Here is a 13,414-nt window from a genome sequence, read left to right on the forward strand (position 1 = left end):
TTAGAGTAAAACGTACTTTGTAACCCTTAATTCGTTCCTATGATGCGTAGTTTTCTTTAAATACTGTTTAGTTTGGCCTACCTGTTAAAAGTTCTATGTATTTGCAGGCAGAGCTGCCACCTATTTCAATCAGTTGAATAACGTATTTTCTGCACCTACGATATATACTAAATCATCGTCGGCTAAATGTGCTAACGCACTTAGGTCATACCAATCCTTACGGTTTATTTTGTTCGCAGCAAAACAAAAATAAAACCGATTTTTTAAGAAAACAAAAGTTGTCTCGTGTATACTTGAAATACAGTCTGTCACCGTGTTCTTCGATCGGAGTTTGCTCAATGAGGTGGCGACGAGCAGCAGGTGAGCCACGAAAATTGCCCCAGTGCTGACCATTTGGCCTCTTTTCGACCATCCGTTACTGCGGAATTTTTTGGCCACATTTCGGGTTGTTTTCAAATTGGTTACTCAAGGGGTTGGAAATGCGAGGAAGGTGTGCGCAGCCGCAGGAGCGGGAGCGGCGTAAACAAATGCCAGTGGTGCTCGGTGGGGGCTAATCTCTGGAGCGCGAATAGCGACAGTGTTCTCTGGGCCATCGGCGGAACCAGCTAAATCGGCGCAATCCGTGGGAAATCGAGCGATAAGCGGAGCGGGTCCAAGTGCAATAATCAATAAACGTGCTGTTCAAACATCGCTGCTAGTCGAAAGAGATAATGATAAAACCCAGTCGATTGTGAAATTCCTGCTGTCGATCGGACTGAAAGCCTAAATTTGCTCCCCTTTGGCTCCACTTTCGATGTAATCCCCCGAGCGCTTCTGGTATTGCCAACTTGCACTTTCCCCCTTGGACTTTGGGGGGTGGTTTTCGGCCGGAAAAATCCATGAAAAGAAGCGTCAAGTGCGCCACGCTGGTGAAAAACTGCTGGGAGTGTTAGTTTCCGTTTGGGGCAACAAGAGAACGCGGCATGTCGCTGGAGGATCCCTTTTTCGTGGTCAAGGAGTAGGTGTCCCCGATTTGGCAGATGGCAACTGCACTGTTGGAGGAAAATGCCACCTTACTTACACCTCTGCTTTTCTTTCCTTTCCCTGCGCACCCCCACAGCGAGGTATTCAAAGCTCTGAACAAAACCCGCGGCCTCTATCTGCGTTGGCGGGAGCTGGGCGAGAACGGCGGAACGGAGGCTGAATGGACCACCACCGAGCTGCGTAACTCGCTCCGGAGCATCGAGTGGGATCTCGAGGACCTCGAGGACACTATCAATATCCTTTTGCAACGTCCATTGAAAAATCAATTCGTTACCTGGTACTCAACGGCATCCAATTGCGATTGCTGTCGAGACTTTGGTTTATTTCCGCCCGAAGGACTAGGGATTCCATTTGAAACTGCTAAATGTGCTTTTTCAAGATTAAATTTTACTCTTTTCAGTAGTCAAATATAAAACGAGTATAAATATACATACATATATATTTATGTCGGTAGAACCGACTGTCTTGGTCACCAGTCTCCCAGGTTTTCTCCTTAACACATACCATTTCGACTCATACGCATCGTTGAGAAGAATCCAAGCAAGTTTCGGATCGACAACCGCGAACTCTCCAGCCGGCGCCACTTCATCGACAACACCCGCGATGAGGTCAAGCAGATGAAGGATAAGATGAGCCTGAACCGGAGCCGGGACAGAGACATCACCGCACACCAGCCGCTGCTCGACAACGATCGCCAAAGCCCCAATCACAATCATTCCATTGCCATACCCAGCTCGAATTCCAACTCCAACGAGTACCATCAGCATCCACACAACGATCGCACTTACCTCGTGGAGTGTCCCAACGGCAACTCGCTGATCAATAGCGGCAGTCAGGTGGCCAATACCATAGCTGGAACCATGTCGGCGGCAGCGGCAGCAGCTTCCCGCCACAGTGGCACCAAGTACTCCAAGCTGGAGAACGCCCTGGACAGTCCAAGTCACTACGGGCAGACGCATCACGGCGGCATGGACAGCCCGAGTCATAGGTACGTGGGCGAGACGGTGTCCATACAGCAGCGCATGATCCAGGGTCAGGATGAGCAGCTGGACATGATCAGCGATTCGATTGGAACCCTCAAGACGGTCTCGCGGCAGATTGGCGTGGAGCTCGATGAGCAGGCCGTGATGCTGGATGACTTCGGGAACGAGTTCGATACCACGGAGTCCAAGTTGGACACGACCATGAAGAAAGTTGCCAAAGTCTTGCACATGAATAATGGTAAGTGGTGCCGCACTTGGGGTATTCAAGGACTATTTTGATTGCAATATTAACGAAGGCTAAACGCTTTAGTGAACCACAGTCAAAATTACCCATCGAATACTTCTGTAACTGTTGATTGCTATTATTGAACTACATCAATCTTTTCTCCCACAGATAAACGACAGTGGGCCGCCATTCTCATCCTATCCGGGCTGTTATTGTTTGTGATAATTTTGTTTATTATTTTGTAATTGCTTTCGTTGTTTCCAATTCGATTATATTTAGTGTAAATTAGATTTATTTATGACTTAGCTTGATTTTGAATTCGGGCCCTTAAAAGCAAATCAAATGATGATTATTAAAACGATTTATCAGCGAATTCCATGTAAACTCCCTTGCTGTATATACACGGAAAAATTTTAACCAGATTTACTACCAGCCTCTATATATATATATAATGTAATTCCAAAGCTACGGACAGATGATCATGTAAAGTCAATGTAGGCGGGTAATAAAAGATAACTAACTACTTATATACCAAGTGCTCCAGAGTTCTGTCATTCCCTATTTGGCCAAAGGATACTGCAACTGACCTGTACATACATCGAAGGATATATCTGCATATATATATATATACACACAAAATGGACCTACCAATATCAAACGAGTTATTTAACGAAGAGTCTTAGGAAATTCCTCTAACCAAATCTAGCAAAAACTTGTATGCAATTGAGTAAATATATATATACATATAAACTAAAGTCCTAATTTATAATGAGGTACTTCTTCCGGGTCACCTAGAAATACTTTACGAGTGCACAGAGAGAAATTGTAGAAAAAAGAAATAAAAGCATCCAAATGGAATATATAGATACTAATGTTTTCTATTAGCAATGCTATAAAAGGTATATTATCTTAGAGGGCTAGGCGGTCTACATGTCATCTTCTGAGAGAATGATTCATGATGAACTGATTTTGTAAACCGAACTGTATAATGTATTTTTCTCTGTGCACAAGAAGAGGGGATCGGCCCCTCCTCGTGTTCTCTCTACGCCCCGAAACCACTCGACAACCCACTCGATTTGCCCACTCACTCAGCTGTGTTGGATGCTTTTGCCCAGAGCTTTTGGCGAGCTTACAGTCTGCGCAGGGGGCGCAGGGGCGTCCCCAAAGGGGTGCCTTCGAAAGCCTGGGAACATAACCCCTCCGGGGAATTCCGACTACGCCACTGGACGCAGCATAAGCACACGGGCAGAGCGGCACGTTTCCATGTGATGTTTTTGGCTTTCGGCATTCAGTGTTGTTTGCCTTTTCCGCGGAGCTGGAGTTTTCCCAGCAGCTGGCATATAGTATACATATATCTCCCACTATCCCGGTAGAAATGTTCAATTGTTGAATTACTTCGGCTGAACGGTGTCCAGAGTTATTTTGGTGAGTGGCTGTGCGCAGTGTAGTGAACATACCACCCATTTGCACCCCCAAATATGCAGTAACGCACAATTCGACTTCCTCTTTGTTTTTTGTCGTTGTTCTTTCCATTGTATAGTTTTTGTTGTCGCCGAAAACCTTGAGCAATTTGTTGGCCAAAAATATAAAATCAATGTCAAACGGAGGAAGATGGATACCGCCTCCATTGTCCCCACTTCCTCCCGCTGGCCGAGCTCAGATTTCAGGCAACCGCCAGGTAAAACCAGCTGGTCCGGTTGGCTAGATACTCCTTCTGGGATTTTCCTCCCCGATTTTCCCACCGGTTTCCCTTTGCTGCCAGGGCTATTAATAGATTCATGCAGCCAGAAGCGAGCGAGCATATTCGAGACTACATGTGTTGGTGGCCCTGTGTTTTCCTTTGGACGACTGTGTTGCTCGTGGTTCTTGGTGCTTGGTGCTGGTGGGGGGAGCTTTTTCGAAACTCTTATCAAAAGTCCGAATTGCGGGCAGGGGCATGGATTCGTTATCGGAACAGATGAGCGCGCTTGCCGTTACTTTTCAATCAAGAGACGTACTTTCTGGTGTCCGGGAAGTGGGCGGTGATCAAACTCAAGTGTCTGGAATTGCAGTGCACCACTTCCATAAGCAAATTCTTCTAGTGCACTGTGCGCAAAAGGTGGCAACGTACTTCAAAATCAATTCTTATAAAAATGAGATATGATATTATAAAATTATAATGTTAGGCTACTTGTACTGTCGTTGAATATATCATATTATATATCAGCAAATTCCTTGCGCAGACTTTTGTTTATTCAGTTTGTATTATATGATAGGTTTATTGCGAAATCAATTTCTGATGCTATTTTTGAAAGTGAAAGGGAAAACAGAAAGCCATACTGCGAAAGCACAATGGGAATTTTGAAAATAAAATTTGCTTAATTGTTGTAAATTTTAGTCAAATTGTAAATAAATTGTAGTAAATTGAGTCAAATTTTCTGTTCAAGTCTCAGTTGTACATTTGCAATGGATAATAAGGCAAAAATCACGTACGGAGATCAGATATTTAAAGCAGACTAGGCATGACTGTGAATAACTGAGATTGTATTACAATGTATGCATATAGTTTTTACGCCAAACATTTGTGTTGTAATTGTGTGGTTCCAATAGATTGGAAACCTATTTTAAAAATTTTGGAATTGAATACAATTTTTAAGTGTTTATCAATATGCATTTGCCTAACTATTGTGTCTTTAAAGCGACCCACAATGAATGTGCTTTCAAGTATTCTAGCGTTTCTTCAAGTGTATGCTCAATTGCCACCAACCCACTTACTCACACTGCCGCATCGAGCTCATGGTGTTGATTACTTAATTTGCGTTTCTCCTGCTGCTCTGCACCCCTTTATTCCCAAACCAGATTCAGTTACCCGGAATGAGTGGCGCACAGCGGAACCTGGATCGCAAGATCGTTGTCATCGGAGCAGGAGCCTCGGGCGTGGCCTGTGCCACCAAGCTGCTGGAACTGGGCTTCCAGAACGTGCTCGTCGTGGAGGCGGAGGATCGCCTAGGTGGCCGCATACACACTATTCCCTTTGCGGACAACGTCATTGATCTGGGTGCCCAGTGGTGTCATGGCGAACGCGACAACATTGTCTACGAACTGACCCGCAAACAGGAGGAGGAGCTGCTGGAGTCGACGGGTCCGGTGTACGAGAACTACATGTGCGTCCGCTCCAACGGAGATGTGGTTCCCGAAGAGGTAGCCAGTCGCCTGAAAGCCATCGTGGGCGATTCACTGGTCACCCGGCAGCTGGAGCTGCGTCACTGCAGCGGCTCCCTGGGCAGCTATCTGACCAACAAGTTCTACGACACGCTCCGACGCCCGGAAAACTCCGACATAGACGCAGAGATGGCCAGGGAGTTCTTTGTGAATTACCAGAAATTCGAGAACTCCGTCGAGGCCTCGGATACGCTGGAACAAGTGTCGGGACGCGGTTACCTGGACTACTGGGAGTGCGAGGGCGACATCCTGCTGAACTGGAAGGACAAGGGCTATGTGGAGCTGCTGCGACTGCTCATGCGCTCCAGGGAGTTGGATGTGGAGCATGGAGTTCTGGAGCAGCGCCTGCTGCTGGGCACACGTGCTGTGAAGATCAACTGGAATCGGAACGACGGACGCGTGGAGCTGCAACTGAGCAATGGAGACACCTGCATAGCTGACCATGTGGTGGTCACCGTTTCACTGGGAGTTCTCAAGGATCAGCACCTTCGTCTGTTTGAGCCACAGCTTCCGGTGGAGAAACAACGCGCCATTGATGGTCTGGCCTTTGGGACGGTCAACAAAATCTTCGTGGAGTTCCCCGAGGCATTTTGGGCCGAGGATTGGACGGGTTTCACCCTGCTCTGGCGGGACGAGGACTTGGATGACATACGCGGCACCTCTCGAGCTTGGTTGGAGGACGTCTTTGGCTTCTACAGGGTGAGCTATCAGCCGAGGATCCTGGCGGGCTGGATAACCAACGAGAGCGGCAGGCACATGGAGACCCTTCCGGCAGATGAGGTCCAGGCTGGAGTTATGTATCTCTTCCGAAGATTCCTGAAGTGGGAAATCCCAGAGCCCTTGAATTTCCGCACCTCCGCCTGGTATACAAACGAGAACTTCCGCGGGTCCTACTCCTATCGATCCATGGACACGGAGCAGCTGGGAACGGGAGCGCGGGAGTTGGCCTATCCACTGACCGTGGTGGCCACCACTCCGGAGAAGGAGAAGGACTCGGAGGACGAGGCGTGGCAGCAGAGTCGCTGTGATAGGCCCATCGTCCAGTTCGCCGGAGAGGCCTCCAGCGAGCACTACTACTCCACGGTGCACGGCGCAGTCGAGGCGGGATGGCGGGAGGCCCGGCGACTGGCCCAGTTTTACGGAATAAGCGTGTCCCGATCTGGGACAAAGTCGCAACTCTAGCTGTAGGCGGTATATCGTAGTAGATGTATAGACGACGGCGATACCTGACCCAGTTATACGGGTGGATGTGAAATTAGAACTTTGTCTTCGCACTACAAAAACAATCAAGGAAACTGATCAGTACATCCTGGATAGACTTCATATGCCTAAGCCACTAGTTTACACATTTGCCATAGGTTAGCATAGGTGACAGATTATATTTACGAGTGTATACACATGTGCGTGAGCATGTCAATATGTCAACAAGTGCGCTGCCCAATAAAGCTGTGTTTAAGTCTTCTCTACCCTAAATAAAGTTAATGATGTACATCAATTCCAATTCATCATATGTAGCTTATAAAGAACGCTTCGCTCTGGATCGCATTTAAAATAGTTTTTATTAGTTTCTCACTTGTTTTCAACAATTTGTCACTACGTTTGGGTGAAATCAGCTTCCGAAATGAGACATGTCACACAGAACTTCACATTGTATCCAATATGCTCTAGTTAGTGAGTGAGTGTATATACAACTGAGATACAATACGGTTAGCGTTAGGTTTACGGGGGGATTAACTCTGTACTTTGGTTTCAACAACGTGTAATACATACATTTATAATTTAGTCATTCTTTGAACACAAATAAATTTTGTACAACAAGTTTTATAATTTAATTGTTATCGTAATCGTAACCGTAAGATAGATGCTGGTTGAGTTTAAATTTCCTTCACTTTCTGTCAATTATTGTATTCATTTCTTTGTTTTCACTGTTACGCAAAAAGGTACATGTCGTGAAAAGGACTAAGGCCGGACGGGAGTGGCCAGCAGGACCGCCTACGGGTAAATAGTGTCTCTTCTCCGTTTCTCTAGCAGATTGCTAAATTCGTATGGCAAAAATACTTTGGTGTTCTTCAACAAATTGCATGAAATGCTTCTCCACATTTGGCAACCGCTCTACTGCACCCACATGGATGGCGCCCATACCGGCTCGTTCTCCAGGCGCTGCACATTCTGGACCAGCTGCTCGAAGGCGTTGACCAGTTCTCCGTTGACCAGCTCCACGTCGAAGAAGTGTCCGTACAGGAAGTCGATGCGTTCCGCCGACTTGATCATGTCCTCGAACTCTTCGTCCGTGAAACTCCTGGCATTCGCCTCGTCGAAGGTGGACTTGGCCCGCGCCTCCGTTCGCGTGGCCTTCAGGGTGTCCAACTCTGGGGGCTTCACATGGATGAGGAACGGCTTCAGTTGGGCTGTGCGCAGAGTCTTGATCGCCTGGTAGTGCGGACTCAGCACACAGACGCATCCGGCATTCACAATCGACTTGACACTCTCCGCCGACGTTCCGTACAAGTGGCCCTTGTACTCGCCGTGCTCCACGAATTTGCCCGCCTCGATGTCCGCGTCCATTTTCTCGCGGGCCACGAAGATGTACTCTCGTCCGGGCACTTCACCAGTGCGCATTGGTCGGGTGGTGTCTGGAAAAATGAATAGGTTTTCCATTAACGATGGTCAAAAAGAGGTTCATTTGGTCACTTCTTCATTTCTATACTTGTTCATTTGTTCATTTCTTAGACAAGTTCATTGGGTCAATTGTTATTTCTTACACTAGTTCATTTGGTCACTTGTTCATTTATATACGTGTTCATTTGGTCACTTGTTTATTTCCTACACAAGTTCATTTGGTCATTTGTTCAATTCTATACTATTTCATTTAGTCACTTGTTCATTTCTATTTGTTATTTCTTACACTAGTTCATTTGGTCACTTGTTCATTAATACGATCAGTAGGCGGGTGAGTTACTTACACGGCACCGGACTGCGGAACTTCTCGGGATCTCGGGCTATCAGCCGGCGGCGCAGTTCGTTCCGCCCCACGCCGGGAGCTCCGATGAGCACGATGGGCCTGAAGACTCCGGGCCGTGGATACAACTTGGCCACCTCCTCGTACGTGGCGATCTGCTCGCGGTCGAAGTCGTCGTTCTCTGTCAAATCATACATGATCTTTTTAGTCTTGGGCTGGCGGCAGGAGGAGGTGCTGCTACTCGCAGGCAGGCGCGGGGAGCCAGGTGGGGTGGTGCATAGTGAGGCGCATGATCCGGCTGGCGATGGCAATGCATGGGTGGGGCCAATTGGAGTTGGGTTCAGTGTTAGATGAGGCAAAGATGGGGCAAAGATGAAGCATGAAATTAGAGCAATTTTAGTCATGGCAAGAAAATGAGCAGCGAATGCTATGTGGAACCAATGGGCTGGCGACGTGGAATGCTTACGCTTCGAGTCCAGATCGGTGCCGTTCTTCTGCGTACGGTCGTGGAGGATGCGGCGCTCCTGCAGCGCCCGACTGGGAATCAAGCCGGCTCTCGCCGAGCGCTCGTGCTCCTTGCGCGCCTGCCACCAGTAGGCGTCGTCCTGGGCCACAATGTGCAGCACATCGCCGCGCTGGAAGGCCAGACCCGCCTCCTTGCACGGGATGTAGGGATCCACGTCCGGATTGTAGTCAAAGTGGGCCCGCACCCGCACCTTGGACTCGCGCTGGGCGCCCTTGTTGTCCGCGGGAACCAGCTTAAAGGTAATGGTGCCCTCCGAGTTTTGCTGCCAATATAAAGTGTATTCAGAGGGTTGGGAATCTTAGTTATAAATTTAATGTTATAATACTTAGCTTACTTACCAGTATGGTGAGCACATCGCCCGGCGTCTTGCCCTCCACGTTGATGTTGTTGACCTCGATGACCTCGTCGCCGACGTGAATCAATCCGGAGCGATCTGCAGCGCCGCCGTGCATGATTCTGGCGATGATTATCTTGCCCGACTCCTCGTCCGTTTTTATGGTGGCGCCCTAAAAGTAGGCAATGCGTGTTACTCGGGAGCCAACAAAGGGCGCGTATGTGTGCGTGTGAAGTGTCTGTGTGTGATTGTGTATCTGTGTGGAGTGCGGCTTCCGATGTTCCAGATGTTGGTGTATCTGATGGATGCGTCACAACGGCAACAACAACGGAATGGGAACAACGGATGGCAATGGTATCGTATGTGACATGTACATGTATCTCGGTGTGTGCCCAGCTTCCTGGCTGTTGTTTGTGGTTTTCAGTGCTTGGCGAATGGGTTTCTGTTTTAGTTCTTACAGTGGACATTGTACGGCTATGGACATTCGATTACTTACAACAATTGGCTCCGCACTCTGTGCTCCTGTCTGTGTTATTTTTTGTACATTTTTCGATTTTTACATTTTTGGTTAACAAATGCATATTTGTTTGGTATGGGCGAATTCGAGAAATTGATTCGATTTCATTCGAGTTTAACAAAGGCAAAGTTGACAAAATTGATTAGCATTGGAAAGAGTTGACATGGAGGCGATTACAGCAGTAGAACGAGTATGAATGAAGGCGCAGAAAGGCGAAGGCGAGAGGTAGGTGGTGAAAGTCGGGGCGGGGTTCGGAAATAAAAGTCGATGGTCGAAAGTGGACGGTGGAAAGCGATGGACAGCACAATAGCACGGCGATCACGTCGATGAGATGGGCATGGAAATGGAAAGCGCTGGTGCCACTGGACGAACACTCACCAGGGGCTCGTTGCTCTTGACGAGCTGCACAATCTTGATGGTCTCCTCGTCCTCGTCCATCTCGACAGGCGCCTCCGGCAGGTGCGGGTAGAAGTCCTTCTGGGCAATCGCATCGTGGGCGAACAGGAGGTGCTGGAATAAAATCAAATAATTACCAAAAACGCTCATTTATCAATGTAAAACAGGTCACCTGCAGGTGGGAGTCCTGCAGCAGGTGGAAGGCCTCCTTGCAGTCGTCGTTCAGGTGACAGTGCTGGGACAGCTGCTCCAGGACTTCGTACAGCACCTGGGCGGAGGTGGAGAGCACGGGGGCCAGGCGATCATCGCGACCCACCTTGGCCACCTTCGTGTGCACATTGACCAGGGCGTTCAGTTCCTTGGACTCGAGCAGGGCCTTCAGGAAGTCGATTTCCTGGTCATTGGACAGATTCTCCGACTCCTTGAGCGTGCTGATCAGTTTGGAAAGAGCTGCGCAACGTGCGAAAGGTTAATTAATCATTTCGGACAGCCTGAGTGCGTCACTTAACTCACCGGGATCCCAGTTGATGTCCGATGCCATAACTGCTTCTAGCATGTCACACCGCAGTCGACGAGTCACTGTCCTTGCTTATCCTTTACAAGTTATCCTTTGGCGCCGTTCCTATAATCGAGTTAACAAAATCGATATGGGACTTTAACAACAACCGGAGAGCGACTCCGTAAATTTGCGCATAAACATGTCAACAAGGGGCAGCGGGGCCAGGCCGACGCCGAATGATAATTCCAGGCTCAAGGCTGCCACCTCCCACGAACCACCCACCACCGACCACCCAATAACCATAAACACCCTAACCACCCCCACGTCATAGAAGCGACTACTTTGCGTCACTCGCCAAAGGACACCAGACACTGGGAAATGTTGCCCAAGTTCGTTTCGGATATTAAGATACAGTTCTACTTCTACAAGTCAGATATAAAATAGTACATATAAAATATATAAAAAAGGTTTATATATGACGATAAATATTTTTAGTATATCTTTCCAATTTTTAGTTTAAGTACTGTTTGATATTAGGAAAGATATGTGGCATCTCGCCATAAACTTATTTTTAAGAATCTTATATCGAATTGAATACTACATTTAGCTTTATAAAGATGGTATACTCGTATTTCTCTGTCATAAATGTGCTTTAGCTTTTTGTTAAGATCTAGTTCACCATTATTGAAAACTTCTTAAAGAGGTTCCACTGTTTGGTTACCATAATAACGGTTTGCGCCTCGTTGACCCCGAAACATTGGAGTCGGGGAGCCGGGGAGCCCCACTGACGACACTAAGTCTAAAGAGCTCCCGGGCAGCGGGCCGCCAATGCATGAGATTAGAGCAATTTTAGTCATGGCAAGAAAATGAGCAGCGAATGCATGAGATTAGAGCAATTTTAGTCATGGCAAGAAAATGAGCAGCGAATGCAATTAGCTGACATTAAGCCCGGCCAAGTGGGGCGTCCGCTGCTGTTGGCCATTGGCTTCTGGCCAGGGGCGATATGATTAGAGCAGGCGCTGGATTTATGCCCACTTTCATCTGCCCAGTGGCCCGGAATGTTGGCGCCCCTCGTTGCAATCTGCACTCCATTAACTGTTCAATGGCTGCGCATCCTGTTGCCGTGTTGCAGGCCTGTTCTTGGCCAGGTGCCACATTCCATGAGGTCACCAACACGCTGCCCTCTTGCATGACCGGTGCTCATTAGTGTCACGTTTTGCGGAACGTGGGCGGTGATTAGTGTCAACTGAGTGGCCGCTTCTGGAGCCCAAGAATAGCGTCTCAAGTGGGGCACTTGCATGTCCTTCAACTTGCCGCGGCCTCTCCAGTTTCTGCTTCCCTATATGGTAATGCGAAAACGCACATCTTGGCCCGCCGACACTCTCCGAGACCTGGCCAACGACCTTGAACTACATACTCGTCGGCACTCACAGCCACCCAGCAAAAGGACGAGCTAAAACAGTTTTCAGGGTTTCAGCTGCAGCGACGTCAGCGCGTGGGATCCGAAGGTTGCAGCCCCATTTGAGGGTATTTCATTCCAGAGGGTGGAAAGTTTTAACTACAGGATATCACAGGATGCTCAAACTACCACCAGCGTGTGTACGTACTTCTTTCTTACATCAATTACAATTTACTTGTATAAATAATTGGTTTTTAGGGAGAGTTGTCTTACAATTTGTTGAGATTTTGAGAACATCATTTTGTGTTATTAAAGGCAGTTAGTTAACCAGTCTTAAGATTTTCGTCGTAAAATAAGTGAGTGGTATTTGCCAAGAATATATCTAGAATATGGTGTCTGCGTATAAAGTTATAGCCAATATTCTGAGCATTATAGAGATGCGTTAGACTGTAGTTGTCGACTTTTGACTTTGTAAAGGTACGATTTTGGATAGTTTCAAGGCAATTCCATGTGGGGGCGTTGCATTTGCCACAATTACTGCTGTCAATCAGCCAAAAGGCAAGCAGAAGCCAAGAAACCGAGTCAAGTCTGGCCCCAATCACACTAATTACGCTGAGAAATGTCGACGGGGGCCAAGAGGTCAGGCGAAAAGCGGAATAATGACGTTGCATGGGGTTCGTCAAGAGACAGTCCTTGTGGCCAGTAGATAAGGCAGGTGCCAGGACTTCAACGCCCCCCAATCACTCCTTCTATACGGGGGTAATTGAAAACTCCAAGTAATTGCAACGAGGGATAAGCTGGTCATACTGCAAATAGCGGTGGCTTAAGAGAAAGTCCGAAAGACATTGAAATCACTGAGAGAGAGAAAGAGAGCCAGCTGAGAGAGTGTTTCAAGTTTTCCCCCGAGCATTCAATTAACAACAAAATCTGGCCAGAAAATAGAAGAAAACGAACATTAATTGGAATGGAGATTATCACCTGGAGTTTTTCTGGGCAGTTGGCCAATACGAAACAGACGGATTTCGGTTGAGTCCCAGCGTTGTTTTATTTTTAAATTTCCACTTCACTCGCAGACACTCACGCACACACACACAGAGGCACAAAAACACGGCATTTCTGCTATTTTGGCTATTTTCGCTATTTTTAGGCCTCTAATATTGCGCACTAGTTTAGTTAACCGTTTATGTTTGGATATCCTTGGATCCCACTACAGCACTTCACATTCAGGACTTGGCAAAAGGATTATCAAGGTGATGGCCACCAGAGTCCGCCAGCGGGAATCCCAGAACGGCGAATAACGGGAGCGGGAGCGACTGCACACGATGGGCAAAGAACAACGTTTAATGCCAGG

At 47.6% G+C, this 13,414-nt stretch overlaps 3 protein-coding genes across 6 annotated transcripts; 2 read left to right on the plus strand and 1 right to left on the minus strand.

Moving 5' to 3' along the window:
* The first annotated feature begins 203 nt into the window (after positions 1-203).
* Positions 204-2,761, plus strand: LOC122613161 (syntaxin-6). 2 transcript variants are annotated; one of them, XM_043787203.1, is made up of 4 exons: positions 204-360; positions 1,100-1,257; positions 1,543-2,244; positions 2,401-2,761. In XM_043787203.1, the coding sequence occupies exons 3-4, from the start codon at positions 1,641-1,643 to the stop codon at positions 2,475-2,477; spliced, it is 681 nt and encodes a 226-aa protein (XP_043643138.1). In that variant the 5' UTR covers positions 204-360; positions 1,100-1,257; positions 1,543-1,640; the 3' UTR covers positions 2,478-2,761. The 2 variants fall into 2 exon arrangements, with proteins under 2 accessions (XP_043643138.1, XP_043643137.1); XM_043787202.1 differs by lacking the exon at positions 204-360 and adding an exon at positions 434-997.
* Positions 2,762-3,499: 738 nt separating this feature from the next.
* On the plus strand, positions 3,500-6,829 carry LOC122613872 (spermine oxidase). The gene is made up of 2 exons (XM_043788287.1): positions 3,500-3,657; positions 5,071-6,829. Exon 2 carries the CDS (start codon positions 5,086-5,088, stop codon positions 6,613-6,615), a length of 1,530 nt encoding a protein of 509 aa, XP_043644222.1. The 5' UTR covers positions 3,500-3,657; positions 5,071-5,085; the 3' UTR covers positions 6,616-6,829.
* Positions 6,830-6,967: 138 nt separating this feature from the next.
* LOC122613870 (MAGUK p55 subfamily member 7) lies at positions 6,968-13,408 on the minus strand. Of its 3 annotated transcripts, none has more exons than XM_043788284.1 (8): positions 13,042-13,408; positions 10,679-10,787; positions 10,338-10,615; positions 10,148-10,279; positions 9,257-9,424; positions 8,859-9,180; positions 8,397-8,690; positions 6,968-8,066 (listed from the first exon to the last, which is right to left on the minus strand). In XM_043788284.1, exons 2-8 carry the CDS (start codon positions 10,719-10,721, stop codon positions 7,546-7,548), a joined length of 1,758 nt encoding a protein of 585 aa, XP_043644219.1. In that variant the 5' UTR covers positions 10,722-10,787; positions 13,042-13,408; the 3' UTR covers positions 6,968-7,545. The 3 variants fall into 3 exon arrangements, with proteins under 3 accessions (XP_043644219.1, XP_043644220.1, XP_043644221.1); XM_043788285.1 differs by having other exon boundaries at positions 13,242-13,407; XM_043788286.1 differs by having other exon boundaries at positions 8,397-8,573; positions 13,042-13,407.
* Between the last annotated feature and the right edge of the window lie 6 nt (positions 13,409-13,414).

Source organism: Drosophila teissieri, chromosome 2R (genome assembly GCF_016746235.2).
Source record: "Drosophila teissieri strain GT53w chromosome 2R, Prin_Dtei_1.1, whole genome shotgun sequence".
NCBI lineage: Eukaryota > Metazoa > Arthropoda > Insecta > Diptera > Drosophilidae > Drosophila > Drosophila teissieri.

Coding starts and splice junctions, on each gene's coding strand:
- LOC122613161 (XM_043787202.1), top strand. CDS start 963: ATGTCGCTGGAGGATCCCTTTTTCGTGGTCAAGGA. Junction 1,258..1,542: donor GGACCTCGAGGACACTATCA/ATATCCTTTTGC, acceptor TTCGACTCATAC/GCATCGTTGAGAAGAATCCA. Junction 2,245..2,400: donor AGTCTTGCACATGAATAATG/GTAAGTGGTGCC, acceptor TTTCTCCCACAG/ATAAACGACAGTGGGCCGCC.
- LOC122613872 (XM_043788287.1), top strand. CDS start 5,086: ATGAGTGGCGCACAGCGGAACCTGGATCGCAAGATCGTTGTCATCGGA.
- LOC122613870 (XM_043788284.1), bottom strand. CDS start 10,721: ATGCTAGAAGCAGTTATGGCATCGGACATCAACTGGGATCCCG. Junction 9,425..10,147: donor TCAAGAGCAACGAGCCCCTG/GTGAGTGTTCGT, acceptor GCCTACTTTTAG/GGCGCCACCATAAAAACGGA. Junction 9,181..9,256: donor GCGATGTGCTCACCATACTG/GTAAGTAAGCTA, acceptor TTATATTGGCAG/CAAAACTCGGAGGGCACCAT.